Source organism: Dendronephthya gigantea, unplaced genomic scaffold (assembly GCF_004324835.1).
Source record: "Dendronephthya gigantea isolate DGI-Jeju-01 unplaced genomic scaffold, DenGig_1.0 000072F, whole genome shotgun sequence".
Classification (NCBI taxonomy): domain Eukaryota; kingdom Metazoa; phylum Cnidaria; class Anthozoa; order Malacalcyonacea; family Nephtheidae; genus Dendronephthya; species Dendronephthya gigantea.
In genome coordinates this window covers 221934-238516 of record NW_021163082.1, presented here as the reverse complement: position 1 = coordinate 238516, position 16583 = coordinate 221934, and the positions used below count along the sequence as shown (strand labels likewise).

Sequence of the window (16583 nt, the reverse complement as noted above, 5' to 3'; positions counted from 1 at the left end):
CTTTTGTATACTTGTAACCAAATATTTCTTTTCCATCACCTGCTGATTTGACATGCAGAAGATATCACACCACAACGTGAAAATACATGATCGATTCAATTTTCCGTGTGATGGTGTAACAATAATTTTGCGAATCAGATAAAACCTGTTTGTTTCTACTATTTATCTATAGCCATATATAAAGAAAGTCAAGAGTCTAAGTTTATGTAATTCAATCCTAGATATCACAGTGTGCACTTAACAACTGTGATACGAAAGCCTCTTGCGTTAACACGATTGGATCTTTTTCGTGCATGTGTGATGTGGGATACACTGGAAATGGAACAGTGTGTGAAGGTATATCATGTATAATCATTTTTAGTAAAGTAATTAACTAATGCAAATTCTGGCCATGCCCTAACGACGCATTGTTAGACGATAAACACGTGCCTAATCGGATTTCGTAAAATGGCGCCCAGTTGTATTTGTCAAAATGAAAGCTTAATAAAATAGTTATTTTAAAGAGAATGCTGTACCTAGAAATCAGCAAAAGGAGCAAAAATTGCCTAAGATTGTTGTGGAAGGATGCTGACGTTACTAACGGTGGTTAAGGTTATTTCGTATAAAGCATCGCTTTATTTGAGATACCGTGAAATTACAAATAACGACACAAAAGATTCCTGGTTGCCAAAATGACTTCTCTCAAAAGTAGAATCGCATTGCATATTGCAAGCAAATCATCATCGTGTAACACGGCCTTTATACGACTTACACCACGTGAAAAATATGTGAAAATATTTCCATGCATGGGATTACAATGATAGAAGCCAGAATTGTAGCTGAAATGGTAGAAAAAATTATGTCCTGAATGTCTTCAGATATAGATGAATGTGCTCTGTCTCCTCACAATTGTCTACAAGGATTAAATTGTACCAACACCGACGGATCTTATCTATGCACATGCGATGATCAACATGCTGGAAATGGATCAACTTGCCAAGGTAGTTTTGCAAATTTCATTTTATCAATTATTATTTCTAATCATTTTTTGAACCCAGTTGCATTTCGCTGAGTGATATCAGAAAGGCAATATTAACAATTGGCTATAATACAACGACATTGGAAAAATTGTTCAACTGTAATCAATTTGTGTCCAGTACTAAAGCACGTCAAAGCAGCAGCAAGCAATCCTGAAAAATTATCGTCATAGATATTTAACTCCCTGCAGCAATTCATTCTTACCTACTTTCGTTGAAAGTTAGTGCAAGATGAATATACGTCCTTTACATTTTGCAGTTATTGCTATTCTGGGTGGCGCCATGTTAGAATTTAGGGCCATTGACTTCCGTTAATATTCCGCTGATATCGCAATCACTAGATTTTTCAAAACAACGCGTGGAAAAATATAATTTGTTCCAGTGTTGAGAACTGAGATATCGTGAATAATCTCAAATCTTATTATTGCTTTTCAAAATTGCGGCTCGCCAATAAAACACTGCATATTGCATGTATAATGAAATATAATTATTGGCAGGGACGGGATGAAGGGACTGTGTCCATCCTGTTTTTTTTTTTGCAAAACTACTTTCGCAGTTATCTAAAATTCACGTCTGTCGACGCTCCTTGTTTTACAATACAATTATGAACCATAATGAATTAAAATGTTTTAGTGACTTCCATTGAGAGGACATCTTGTGAATTAGATCCCCTAGCTTAGATACCTCTCTATACTTTTCATTGTAACCATTACGATGTAATTTGTAAAATATAATGCAAATTTATGCATAAATGGCCATCATTTGCTTACTAATTCGTATGGTATTTATTTCAATTTAGCTCAGCCTGGCTACAATACATACCTTGTCAAATCAGTTGACTTTGGATATTTGCACCATTTTACATACCAAAACGTCGATCTTCTTCAATTTTCATGGACTCGTACACCAGCCCATTTTCGTTTCATAAATCGAAACGTTCTGCAGGAATTGAAGACTGGAAAATGTCTTCATATCTTAAGGTCATGGTGGGTTGTTTTTCTCACTCACGATTGTGATGGACCAAATGCAAGACCAAGGTGGTTTTACAATTCTACCGGGAAATATTTAAAAGATGTTTCAACGAATGATGATCAGGGTTTGTGCCTTAGTGCTCAGGAATATCATGGCAAACTTAACATGGAAAGTTTCCCTATTTTGTCAAATTGTGGTAGACCGAAGAGCACGGTGACACTGCGTTTAGGTGAGTGTCACAAAAACTAATTACTCCATAGGTTACCCGAAAATGTGTTTTTTCATAGCATTGATCCATAATTAGCGTTTTGATCCGTTATAATTTGCATTAAATTGCATTACATTGAAATTTTTTAATTATGTGTGCGTGCGCTACTTCATGTAATGCAAATTATAACGGATCAGAACGCTAGTTGTGGATTAATGGCATGAAAAAAAAAATTTTCGGGTAACCTATGATTATTCCGGCGTAAGAAACGGAGTTAAAAAATGACCGGCCGGGTTGTTTATTTCTCTTGTTATTTTTGGCCCGATTGTTTGAATATAAGCACAAGACTAAGTGGACAAACTAACTAGACGAATATGTCAGACGATACATAATCCTGTGTTTAGAAACTGCACGGGAATCGGGACGAATATGCATAGCCGGGAAATCCAAATTCAAAAAAAATTATAGAAAAAATTTAATTAGTCAAGCATTTATCTAATAAAAAAAGTTAAATGAAGAAAGATTACTTATGTGACAAAAAAAAGAGTGCACAAGCGCCGTTTTGTGAGCTTCTAAATGAATATGAATTGTTCACAAGATTTGCGTTGACAGGAGTGGAACGCTGAAACAGGCATCTGATTAACAACTTATTACTTATATAATTAGCACCGATCTTGATCTGAAATGTACTCCAAATCTATATTGTAATAATTGTTAATAGAACTCGCACATCTACTCAAACATCGACAAAAACCTAACTGCAAAACTAATTACACCTGCTCTTACTTTAAGGCGCTGTTACATTGTGCAACTTTTTTGAAACTTGCAATGCAATTATGATTTTGAGGGATGTTAATTTGTAATAAAGAGTGCAGTTAAAAATGCCCCGAAAACGTTATTCATAGAGTATCACCTTGCGTGTATCATATTTCTAACTTAATTGATTATGAAAATAATTATTTCATTCGCACTAAAGATTGCTTATAGTAACGTCGAAACAAGCTGTCTTGAAAAATTGTCGTTGTTTTATGCTTATATATGAGTGCTATGACAAAAACAACCGCAATCGACGTCAATCATGACAAGATAAACTGTCTATAATCATCAAAATTTACGTATCAAAATGTATCTATCAAAATGTACGTATCAAAATGTAGGCATATGTATCAAAATGTATCTATATCAAAATGTATTTATCAAAATGTATGCATAAAAATGTTTGTATCAAAATGTATCTATCAAAATGTATCTATCAAAATGTGTCTATCAAAAATGTATCTATCAAAATGTATCCTTATCCTATTATCCTATTAAATTATTCTTATCCTAGATATCGATGAATGTTTTTTGAAAATGGACAACTGCGACAAAAATTCCAGGTGTATTAACACTGTTGGTGGTTTTTCATGCGAGTGTAATCAAGGTTATACTGGAAGTGGCACTTATTGCTTTGGTAAGTCGTCTTTTAAGGTTTTTTTCTTATTACAACACAATAATTATAAAGCAATAATTATCAAACAAAGTTTTCAAAATTAGTTGGCAAAGATACATTCTCATCTTATAATCCACCGTTTGTGTGATTTAAACCTAACCAGTAGCGTAGCCACTAGCTAGCCTGACGATTTGTCCCGCTATGCTAATATTCTGGTGATCATTGACAGTGAAAACCATCAATTTCTAAAGAAATGAATAATTATAATAACTCGAAATTTACATAGTGGGACAAAATCGTCAGGCTTTCTACGCCATTGAACCTAACCATGGCCGTTAGGGAAAGGGAAATATAGTACCTCAACATCAAAAGCATCCACTGATTGCAACTTGTTTAAGAAAGATACATGCACTTACCTGTAGACACCACCACCCGCCATTTATTGTTATAACACATGTTTTTTTTAAATCACGCATCTTGCCGCCACAAACGAGTTCCGTTGTTACCTCGTGTTTCATGATTCACCATGGAAATGCTAAACGGCAGATATTTTTTTCCACGAGTAATGAATAACATATTTGATAACACATCCGTTGTAGATATAGACGAATGTTTCCTAACTACCGACAACTGCCTTCCTAATTCAACCTGCAACAACACAGATGGATCTTATGAATGTATTTGTGACGATGAACAACCTGGAAATGGAACTGATTGTAAAGGTAAAGAAAGGTCTTGATTTAATATTGGAATCATATAAAGTCATTCAACATTTTACTGGGCCCTTTGACGGAAATGCATCTCCTACTTGTGCCTCGAGAAAGTTCCTACGAACTTTGCTTGTTGAGGGTAAAATTCCCGCGTAGTGCGGTTGGGTCTTTCTTGTGCGTCGGTTTCTCAACAAACCACATTCGCAACATGCATGCACCATGCAAAATTTTTATTTGAAGAATAAATGAAGCATGGATCCTGAAAAGTCTTCAGGCCCACGATATATCATTATTGGGAGCGAGGAAGTGTTCAACATATTAAGAATGTAGCCTTAATAGGCTCTTGTAGTCGGACGTATTACACAATTTCATATAGCTTGCCATCGTTTTAAACCTTTGCAAACTCTAAAACCCTCTTAAAATTACAAAAAAAAACACAGTGACTGATAAATTCCTTTACAGGAAAAGATATCAGGTTAAAAGGACCATTAGGTTCAAACGGAACTGGTCGTGTGGAAGTATTCCATAATGGAGAATGGGGAACAGTTTGTGACTATAATTGGAATATATATGATGCTCATGTTGCATGTCATCAACTTGGCTATTTGTATGCTGTTAGAGCTTTTGAAATGAGACGCGTTCCCTCTCGCCCCAGGCGGATTTGGTTAGACGACGTTGATTGTGCTGGGTATGAGCAAAATCTGTTTAGTTGTGCTCACGAAATACGAGAATTTGGCGTTCATGGCCGCACCTGTGAAAAAGATGCTGCAGTAGAATGTACTTCAAACGGTGTGTAATTAATATGAAGAGCGAGTTGACTTTACAATATGATTTATAGTTTCGGTCGAAAATTTATAGTTTCGGTTTTTTTGCTCTTTTGTGCAAATTATGCATCCAATGGTGCAAAAATGAACATTTTCTCTAATACTCTGGTTGCATTATTTAACACAGATATAGATGAATGTTTGGATGCTTCTGAATACTGTGGCTTTACTGCTAAATGCATTAACACTTGGGGAAGTTTCATATGTCAATGTAAGGCTGGTTACACTAGAAATGGTTTGTTCTGCAATGGTAGGTTTTTGCAATTCTTAGCATAAGGTATAATAAGTACATTAATGAACTTTTTTCCATTGATCATTATTACTAGCAGAAAAAGAAATTCTTCACCGGAAATCAGGATTTCCGAACTTTGCTTACATTATTATTGGTCTAATTTTACTACTTGGAATAATACTGCTGGTAATATTGATACGAAGACGACGTAGACGATCACAAAGAACATTCCATGATAATGAAAACTTGCAGTTGGTTTCAAAAGAAGATTCACATTCTGGAATTGGTGACGACAATAAGAATCAAGGATCAGCTGTTAGCAAAACTGTCAAAGCAAGTGATGAAAGATGTGAGCTAATAGATCAAGATGAACTCAATAAAGTCACTGAATGCTAGAGCATTTGAGGTTTTGAAAAAGTGATTATTGACAACAGTCATTTTACAATTCATTATGCATGTTTAGCTATAATAAGTCTACTAATTTTTTTTTTAGTTTACTTTTTAGTACAACTCAGCTTGTTATCGTAGTTTCTAATTTCTAGAAAATTATACTTTTCAAATTTAGTCAAATAAATAATCCGCAGTTTTAGGAGCTTGAAATCAGGTAGAGAAAGAAACTGTTTGTGAAAACAAGCATATAATTATGCACTTTGCGGACAGGATGCTTTAATTTTCAGCTTCGTACCATGACAATAAACTGCTTGATAATTCTTTACATGTTTATCATGTCTAAGTTTATTTAAAAATTGTCGGTAAAATAAAGCTTTCATTTACAAAAATCCCACGTGTTTCATGAGATTATAACTCTAAAAAAATATAATTAGGATCAGTAAGATATTATAGCACTGGTTGAAATTCAGCCTTTTCGCAGGTAGGAATTGCCTGACGAAAGGCCATTATGAGGAAGAGCCAGAAATTTGAACACTTGTGAGAAGAATATGGTTGAATTGCGAATATGTCAATTGCATCCTACAATGAAAACTTGCAGTTGTTTAAAAACAATTTTCAGCTTGGAATTGATGATGACAAAAAAAGCAGGGATCAGCTTTTAGCAAATCTTTGAGTTCCAATAATGAAAATTGTGATCGATTAGTTCAGGATGAACTCAATGATGTCACTGAATGCTAGAGCAATTGAGGTTATGAAAAAGCGATCGCTGATAAATGTCATTTTCGGATGAGATTTAAAAAAGTAAGGATTTGTTATACTTGAGAAAGAGTATTGTACATTAGTTTTGTTTTGGTTACTTCTTAGTATACTTCTTAGTAGAACTGAATTTGTAATCGTATAGTTGCACCTTTTTATCACATTGACGCAGGTGAACAATCGATTCCCCCAGCAATAAACTGTTTTAAACATGGCGGGAAATAAGAAGTGAAAACCTGAGAATAAATTCTGTTTAAAATAAAAAAGAAACGTTTTGTCTTGTTTTTTCTGCATTTTTTAATGTAAAAAGCTATTTACCATGTTTATGCTGAAAGTTTTATTACGACCTTTTGTCGTCACAGTGAATTATCGATCAATAGTACCATTATAAACCTATGTTTCATCATCCTCGGATTTTTACTAAATTCTCTTCATGAATTATACCTGTTTTCGAAATACGTATAGGTATATTTTTTAAGCTGTTACTTAAAAAAACTATGTTCCAATTATATAATATTTCTTGGCATTTCCAAACCCATGGGCTAATGCCATCAAGAAACGATTTGTGGAGCCACAGAGATACAGCCCATTCAGATTAAAATCATGACAGCATTTGTACCAACGTAACCTTTGTATCTTTTGGCACTTTTGTAAATCGGTAAATTATCATCACGATCTCTGTTCCAAAAAACGCCCTGCCTTTTGTAGAGAGAGTGTTTTCAAGTGATATCAAGGATTATCTTGCCTCAGTTAGGGTTAATAATTATAAATTTCTTCGTATCATGTTTAACCTTATTCAAAAATTATTGTTGATTATAATGTTTGGTAAAACGCAGCTTTAATCTACACGAAAAAACATCTGCCCCTTGAAATCCTGCCCGCATGGTAGGAAATGCCTGAGCGAAAGTGCCTGATTATTTACATACTCCATTATGCCTTTCGAGCTTTGACCATGACGGGAGGAAAATTCGAATATTTGTGCGAAATAATCTTGGTTGAATATTGCTTGAATAAGTCAATACAATCCTAACTTTTACTTTATACAGTAACGATAAAGATTCACACGTCTAGGGATGGTCCTTTAATGAGAAATGAGTACGATAGCGGCGAAAATTGTCGGGATTTTAGGTGAGTTCTGTGTCCATGATGTATAAAATTATGTCAACATATGAGTGTACTTGCATGCTTATGCTTATATGAAGTATAAAGGTTCTTTGTTTTCCTATTATATATCATGAATGTTTATCGTGGAATGATTTTTGCTATAATTCTCTTAAAACTATTCTGTTAATTAAATCTATTTAATACTTGAACCAACCTGTCGAAGTGTCTTTATAGGGTGGCAAAAATATGCTTTGACTTTCTTTGCAAAGGACTATATAGGTATTAAAAGGAATAATTGGGACACGTACGGTGTGTACACTGTACTGTATTGAAATTAGATTTGGAATGAAAGACCAATCAAGATGGGTGATCTAAGTAATAAAGTAACGGCTTGGAGTTGGAGATAAAATGTAGTTATGATAAATATGATAATTCATCACAATTCTTCGGTAAATACTACCAACATGTGTAATATATGTCAGTTATTGGCACTTCTGGGGAACTCGATGCAGAGAAATGCTAAAACGAACGGCATCTATATTTAATTAAATGACGTTATAAGTAAAACCAGGCAACCTAATAAAAATACTAAGACGGATTATTGTCTTGAGCACGTGCTCAACAATCGCATAATGATTTAATGGTAAGCAGGGGTGCTTCAACATTATCGAAGTTTGTCATCTGTCAACCTCTGGTCAGTTGATTTCCAATTTAAATGACCAGGACAGAAGTATTAAGAAATAATATTTTGTGGGAATAGAGCACTATTAGGGGGGTTGAGCCGTCCAAGGCATCCTCCCCCCAAAAAAATTTCAATGTTTAGAATGCAGCAAATTTCATTTCCTGCGTTTTGTGGGTGAGATTTTTACAATATCGGATATAATTTTATTGCATTACCTGAACTAAGAATAAGCCAAATCTTTTCTGAAAGACGACCATACACTATCCACTGATGGTTTAATTTTATTCTTGTAGCAATTTGGGAGCTGGGGAAAATTGTCCTCTTTGCTCTGGGCGGTCCTTTTTTTAATTTCAGATTTATACATCTTTATACATTATAATTACAATAATAACACAAAAATTATTATATTAAATGTTTTTATTCAAGCGTCACTTTCGGTGAAATGGAGCTCAGCGATAGGTCGAGAAGAATTTTTAGCGGTCCATTACTTTCTCGTAATGGACTAGCACTTTCCCGTAGTGGACCGGCGTTACCGGCGATCCATGTCAAGATGAAAAAATGAGAAATTCTGAATAAAAAGGCACAAGAAAAAATTTAACTGCTTTTGAAATTAATAACACATCTCCGAACGGTTTAGGTTCACAAAATAATTCAATTATTATATTAATGTATTAATTATTTTGTTTTTGTTTTTATCAAATGTGTATAACCAGGCTATTGATACGAATTCATGCATTTCTTGTTTGTTTCAAGTGCAAAACATTCCTCATGCCATATGATAAACTTATTAACCTTGCTCGCTCGTTTTTCACCGAGAAATATCGGACCTCGATCTTTTTGTACAAACCTCGCTCTTCGAGCTAGGGCTGTTCAAAAAGACCTCGGTAAGACTTATAATGTATCACACGTGTCTGTGTGGGTAGTTTGGTTGGTTTTCTTTGGCAAATATTTTTAAAATGTCCCCGCATAATGTAAGTAACTTTGATTTTTCATATTATATATGTCTTTTATAATCTGTTGATGGTTCTAAGAATGCTGCCTTACGAAAACACCGCCAACTCGTCAACTTTGCAGCCCAGTGGTCGGATTTTCATTGACGTTGCTTTTAGTGAATAATGATGTCCTTTCCATGACCACCAATTGATACCATTAGCAAACGATTGGTGTGAACCATACAGATACATACCATTTAAATTAGCTTTGTGACAATGCTGGTACCACCATGCACCTTTGAATGACCTGGCACAATTGCCAGGCCATAGATCATTGTCGCGATCTCTGGTCGTAAATGCCATGCTGTTATGTATCGAGAGAGAGTCTCCCGCCGTGCCTGAATAATATAAATAATTACAAATGGCAATATTACAGCAATTAAAAAAAAATTAAAAATCGCACATCACTGTTATGATGCAGTAGAATTTATCCCGATTTAACAAAAAATCTTTACATGAGAGAAAATTGCATTTTCCTGTACATTTCTTTCCAAAATTTATAAATTTGGAAAATCTAGCTAGAATGGTCAATTATCGAAACACCGTCATCATACTAAATTATTGATGAGCGACACAAGTTTGTATATAAATAAATTAGCCAGGCCTAAATTATTGTTACTTGTACAAAGTAAAGGTGTCTTGACCTGAAAACAAAATTTACCGATCCAACTGAAAGCACGAAATACAAGAAAAAACCGTGAGATCAATTTAGAAGGCAAAGAAATAATAATGCGATTAAAACTGCTTGTTGTCAAACTTACCACTATACGCTCCAATTTTCAAAGTATAACTCTGCAGCTCGCTTTTAACTTTGAAAAAATCGTAATTTGCATACTTAGTGTTTCCTGAAGTGTCCTCCATATCGATGCGGATTTCATTTTCTGAATTTGATGTAAGCCTATGGATTTTATCTAAGCCAAGCCAGAATTCCCCATTTAAATCACCAAAGCCGTGTTTGTAGTCTTGCCATTCCCTGTAGAAATTGACACTGCCATCAAGACGTCGTTGAAACACCGTCCAGCCCCCTCCTGATGTTTTCATGTCGCAATATACTTCAAAGCTACCATTTCCATCTGCATTTATCTTGTAAACACCGCTTCTCCTTTCTCTGTTTGACGGGTCACTACACCTCTATAAAGATTAGTATATTCAATTAAATGTATTTATTATTAAATAATAAAGGAAGTTAACGTTATACGGGTCTACGTATCGTAGAGTCTCGGGACTTTGACGCTGTTCCGATCGGATACTTGCCCCGTCCGGTGAGTATAAATGCAGGTCCAGCTCGCCTGATCTAGTTGTTAGTTGCTTGCGTGACCCACCCCTCCCCTTTTCCCCTACAGCTACTAGCGATTTGGTGTTTCGTTCTGGAGTAGCGTCTTATTAACCTTCGCCGTTCGCTAGTCTTTTACAGGTTTCAACACAGTTCTTTACAGTTTTTTTTTTCTCTTCGTCGGTTCGTGTTAGGGGTAAGAGGTTTATTCGCTAATGATCGCTACAGGTATTCCTTTTTTTTTTTTCTCGGTGTTGTGTGTGTGCTTGATGTTCGTATCGTTATTCCACGGTTTCACGTCAGTGACTCACGTGTGACAGTTGATCACGGGATGGAGGAGGTTCCGTTAAATAGCCTGGTTCGTAGAGTTCATTTTCGCCGTCCAGAACACCAAGCTCAAAGAAACACAGTTTCACCCCTATCGTTTCGCTCGGATACCGTCTCCATCCCTACCGATCGGCAGCGGGCAAAGTTATAGTGTAGATACTAGTGTGGTTATTGTACAGATTGCCAGTAATTATGTTATTCGCCTTAGGATCCGTCAGAACGTTAAACTATAATAACAACAAGAACAGCTAGAAATTGTAGTATAACATGCAAAATAGTAATAGTGCGTGTAATTTGTTCCTTGTTTCGTTGCGTCCTTAATTCTGTTATTAGCGGATGTAATAGTCGTAAATATGTCTAAACCGGTGGTTGATGTAAAATTCACATCCGAACTTTTTTAAAGTTTTTTTTAACCTAATAAAATGAAGTTAGACAAAAAAACAAAAGGCATATTCGAAAATGTGGACAAACATGTTTCAATTTGTTCTCATAATGCTATTTTTTTCCAGCCAGAATTGATCTACCTCGATAACTTGGTGAAATATAGTCCAGTCACCGACTCCGATATTCTTTTTTCTGTCTGTTGTGTTTGTAAGTTGACAGTTAATTGCGTCTTTATCATTAGTTGTTGTCCTGAAATTAAAGCCAGCACAACTTTTTTCCTCGTAGCAAAGGATGTTGCAGTTCACTTGGACATCGTGTTTGAGATGATGACTTGAAATTATCTCTTCAGGAGGTAACGAAGGTCCATCTGGAAGCATACATTTTTTCGTGGTTTAAAACTTTTGTATTATGAGTCGGGGAGATCGTGTTTGCAGACGGGTTCTTTGCTGGATATAAATTAATATTTCTAACATGCAAGCTAGCTTTCAGCTGCTAATCTGCATACGATCTTCAATGGGACTACTATGAATTATAATTGACAATGATGCGGTCGGGATTACAAACCCATAAAGCACGACTATATAGAGACAATATTTTTGCTGTTGTTTAAGCGGTCCATGATGCAAAAATCGCAACACCACTTATATATTCAATTCTTAAACTGTTTCTTGAGATACGTCTTTACCACTGTGAAACGCTACTCTGTTCCGTATTCTTTTTCTCTTTCGCAATTTCAAAGTAAAAAATGTGCAAATAGATCATGCATTTACGGTGTAAAGGTGCACTTTATATGCAAACTAGCATAAAAGAGACAGTTAAAATTTCAATGATTGAATACCTTTCAAATGCCTTGAGGTTTCAATAATAAAGTTAAAAATTAAAATTATAGTTAAATCTCTAAAAAAGGTTGCCATTAATCTTAGGTAAAATGAATTATGTTCAGGTTTCAATCGACAATTTGAATATGAAGCAATTTGAAAGTATATTTTGCAATATATAACTGAAACGATAAACAGAATATACCGTCAATGTTTCATTAACTTGACTATTAATTTGATACTAACCACTGAGAATAATTTCATAGTTCCAAATGCCATAACGCTGTGCCTTTACTCTTGAAATCAGGAAGAGTATTATCATAGGTAATATAGTTCTCATCGTTAATGTAAATATACAGGAGAAAAATTCATCGTTCATCTACGTACGAAATTCGTGGCAAATAAGTAACTAACAAAAAAATTAAAATAGACTATTATCAATTTGCAGGTGCCATAATTCGATACCTTGACTAAAAGCTAATTAATAAGTTATTTTAATGCATATATATATATATATAAATATATATACGTATACTACTTTATAATTATTTTATGCGTATATAGAAAAATGTCCTCAAAGCATACGTATGTGTCGACCGCTATCTCTACGTATAAAGTGACTATTCTGCTTCAATATTATTGCGGCAAGGATTTGGTAAAGTAAATCCCCAGCTATATTATACACTTAATTTATACTCCCGAGGGAAATAGTGAGTTTTGTTTTCCCAAGAGTCTAAATGTTTCCCGTGATGAAGTCGAGGGAAACATTGCATGAGACTCGAGAGAAAACAAAACTCACTATTTCCCGAGGTAGTGTATATGAAGTGTTTTGTTATATAGGAACAAAAACATAGATACATGTTACACAACAATTTCAGTTAAAAAAAACCTACTTTACTTTGTTATGACAAGAAGCGGACAACAATTTTTCACCTGTTTGCCTGGCGGGAAACATTGCATTTATTTAAAGTCATGTGACTGCAAATGAACCAATCACATTTAAAATACACAGCACTCCTATATAATAACAAGTAATGTCCCCAGTATGAGGCGAAAACCCGTAGTACACGAAAGTGTTGTGAGGTAGAAATAAATTACAGTAAATGCTTTTTCATAGTAATGCATTAATACATTGCGTATCTATTTTTAAGGCTCTTTAAACCCTGCCAGGGCGTCTCACAGCGTTTAATGTAGACACGGTCGTCAAAGATCTGCAATTGGATTACACGGCTAAAAACTCTGAGCCTGCGGTTTATCAGCATGCATGTAACTTATCATTTATCATTTATCTTGTAACATTTATCTAGGTCATAGGAAGTAGATATTTTACATGTTTTGCTTGTTTCACATGTTTCGCATATTTATATGTTTCGCTTGTGCATGACTGCTGTTCGAGTACTTCAAGTGCATCAAATGAAGTGTCACGATAATGTTGCGACTGCAGAGATACCAAACAAGATGTCTTGTCTTCAGCATAATATAGGCCATTGATAATCTGTCTGAGGAAATTTTGAACATGACCGCTATATTTCACTTTGTTGCAATTTTGGGTACTTCAAAATGGAGAACCAATTGCCATGAAAGTGTGCCTGACTTAACGCATTACTGCGAAAATGATAACGTAGGAAATGTGACAGTTGACATGTTTCAGTACTTCAGTATATATCATCAAGGATGCTATTGTTTGTGAATAGTTTATAAACAATATTTTCCTTTTACATGAATAAAAATTAATATATTGAGTTGAATTTTATAATTCAAAAAATTGCTCTACAATTAATACCTACATGCAAAATTGTTGCAATTTTCAGTACTTGAAAATGGAGAAACAATTGTCATGAAAGTGTGCCTGACATAACGCATTACTGAGCCTGTAGTATTCCAATAACAATCGCGCAGAGTTGGGAAAATGATAATAATTATAGGAAATGTCTCGCTTGTGACTGTTGACATGTCTCAGTACTTCTTATATCATCGAGGATGCTATTGTTTTGTCTCCAGCTCTTCCCATGAATATAATACCCCCCACAAAATTTTACTGAATTGAACTAACGTAATGCAAATACCGTGAATAGTGTATAAACAATATTTTCCTTTTACATGAATAAAAATTGATATATTGATTTCAATTTTAAAACCAAAAAAATCGCTCTACAATTAATACCTACACAAAATGAATCGTCATAACTCTGCGTCATAAGATCCATTTTAACAAAACGAAAGAATTTGCGTAAACGTAACATCCGTTCGAACGATCACGCAACAGAAATATATTTTCAATTCAAAACTAAATTTTATTCATAACACGCCGTAAGTCAGCAAGAGAAAGATCTCAAAGTTTTCAACCTGCAAAATAAAGAAAACAAAATGGAGAAATCGCATCTAACGTGTCTTGGTGTTATTTTGCTCTCCTTAACATTGTGCACGGTATGTTTATATCGTATTGGCTGAAGTGACTATAGGGCATCTCTTTACACTTAAGAAGTTAAGGAAGGAAGATATAAAGTCGTATGTTTCGTATATTTTTGCATGATAAATCTGGCTAATTTACTCATCGTAAGTGAAGGAGCTGATGTATTTCGAGTTACGGTTGTTTTCCAGTTGCGCGTTTTTTATACGCACGGAAAATTTTAAATGCTTCTAAATTTTTATTATTTACCATCCGGGTCTACAAAGATAACATCTATAAGGATTTAGACTTTTACGTGCGGGTACGTGCATATGAAAAACGCGTAACTGCATGGAAAGCAACTCTTAGTCTAATTCAATGATCCGTCTAGGTCCAACTCGCGTGTACCGTTACCGGTTTATATTTTCTTATGAATCCACTGTCGATTAGGTTTAGGTTAAACTAGCTGCCTCAGGAAACATTTCCTACCCCACAGAGCAATTCAGCCGTTACCACGGAGTAGGGAAAGAGGGGGCTATAACAAAACAAAGTGGCTTTAAAAAGTGTTATAGGTCTAACATTCAGGGGCATTGCGACCGGTATGATAAAGAGGTGGTCAAATTGCTTTGTTGTTTGTTCGGGAAATCAAGTAAATTGACCAAAATTTACAACAATATTCATTTGTACATTTAGCTACGAATATTTCAGGCTAGTAATCCTCACCAATTGTTAGCTAATTTCATACAGTATGGACCATGGTTGGGATCTTGGACAATGGATCGTAAAGCATTCGGGATGAATCATGACTTATAAAACCTAGGCTTAAGCAATAATGACTACATAATTATAGTTATTATGCTGTTCCCTTTTAGGATGCATCGAGCACATGCAGTTGCTCCAGTGGTGAGAGTTCGTGTCAAAAAGAGGAGAAACGGACCATCAGACAATGCACTTACACTAATCTGAGAGATGACAGAAATTCGGGACAAATCATGGTTCGTAAAAAGAGCGACATTTCTTCTAAAAATATATGTTTTTTGACAATCGTACTAGTTTATTATTCCTTTTGAAATTTTCAAATTGCTGTCAAGAAAGTCAAATTGCTATGGATTGCCATTTTAATACATTTATTTCGAATTATGTACTCAATTTCCGTAATATTCATGCATGCATGCTCCTAGAAAACAATGATTGGCAATTTTATTAAGGCTATATGCGTCCAATAAGATATGGTTATTGGGCGTTTTCATTTGTGTTTTCACGCTAACGGGTATGCATTCACTATAAACGTACATGCATGGGTGTACGAGGCAGGGAGGTCACCTTCTCTCGCCAGACTTTTGAATTTAGAAAAGTTGAGCAGATTTTACCGAATTGTACAAAATTTCGAGCGAAAATTACACTTTCGGCTAAATTTGTATTCACCGAGTTTTTATATAGCTTATAATCAAATTTTACCTTCAAGAATTTATCGGATCGGAGAGATTTTGAGCTTCTGGGGCGACATCACTTGCATATCAACGAGGCAATGAGTTAAGCTACAAAATTAATTTGGATTTGCACGTGTTAAAATTGCGAATATTACGAGACCTTAGAAATTTTTTTTTTCCAAATTTCACCTTCGCAGATGCCATTTTTGAAAATTTTTAAAGCGGTTTTTGTTTTCTTTCAGACATGTGATTTCAGAAAGACTCGCTCTGACACAGCTCTGCGTGTTACCTACCAGGGAGATTTGAGAGTAATAAGTGGCAATAACGTTTGTCGACGTTGGTTCTTGACAATCAATGGCAGAGAATGTCAATCACCTGCTACAATTGAAACTCAAATCCACCCTATTGGAGTCTCCGGCCTGAATAACCATCGCCCTGCTACTGTGGATGGTTTTTGTGAGGGTATTAAGCAAGGTCGTATCATTGTTGGTCTCTCTGTTGGTAGTTGTAAATATGGTTACGAAAGCCAGGCAGGTGATGCCTACACTTGCTGGGGTTCAGTTTGTCGTATTATCATTGAAGAAGTGCCGCCATTGCAATGAAATGTTTGAACTGAAATAACTATGTGTTTGCACTTTTGTGTC

General features: G+C 35.1%; 3 protein-coding genes across 4 annotated transcripts; 2 read left to right on the top strand and 1 right to left on the bottom strand.

Moving 5' to 3' along the window:
• The first annotated feature begins 251 nt into the window (after positions 1–251).
• Positions 252–5863, top strand: LOC114531448 (fibrillin-1-like). 2 transcript variants are annotated; one of them, XM_028553060.1, is made up of 8 exons: positions 252–336; positions 858–980; positions 1816–2217; positions 3527–3649; positions 4228–4350; positions 4801–5127; positions 5290–5412; positions 5492–5863. In XM_028553060.1, the coding sequence occupies exons 1-8, from the start codon at positions 294–296 to the stop codon at positions 5788–5790; spliced, it is 1563 nt and encodes a 520-aa protein (XP_028408861.1). In that variant the 5' UTR covers positions 252–293; the 3' UTR covers positions 5791–5863. The 2 variants fall into 2 exon arrangements, with proteins under 2 accessions (XP_028408861.1, XP_028408860.1); XM_028553059.1 differs by having other exon boundaries at positions 5489–5863.
• Positions 5864–9130: 3267 nt separating this feature from the next.
• Positions 9131–12509, bottom strand: LOC114531454 (ficolin-2-like). The gene is made up of 4 exons (XM_028553065.1): positions 12367–12509; positions 11443–11669; positions 10080–10449; positions 9131–9656 (listed from the first exon to the last, which is right to left on the bottom strand). The coding sequence occupies exons 1-4, from the start codon at positions 12497–12499 to the stop codon at positions 9367–9369; spliced, it is 1020 nt and encodes a 339-aa protein (XP_028408866.1). The 5' UTR covers positions 12500–12509; the 3' UTR covers positions 9131–9366.
• Positions 12510–14340: 1831 nt separating this feature from the next.
• LOC114531477 (collagen triple helix repeat-containing protein 1-like) lies at positions 14341–16541 on the top strand. Its single transcript, XM_028553083.1, has 3 exons — positions 14341–14547; positions 15382–15504; positions 16182–16541. The coding sequence occupies exons 1-3, from the start codon at positions 14488–14490 to the stop codon at positions 16539–16541; spliced, it is 543 nt and encodes a 180-aa protein (XP_028408884.1). The 5' UTR covers positions 14341–14487.
• Positions 16542–16583: the final 42 nt, after the last annotated feature.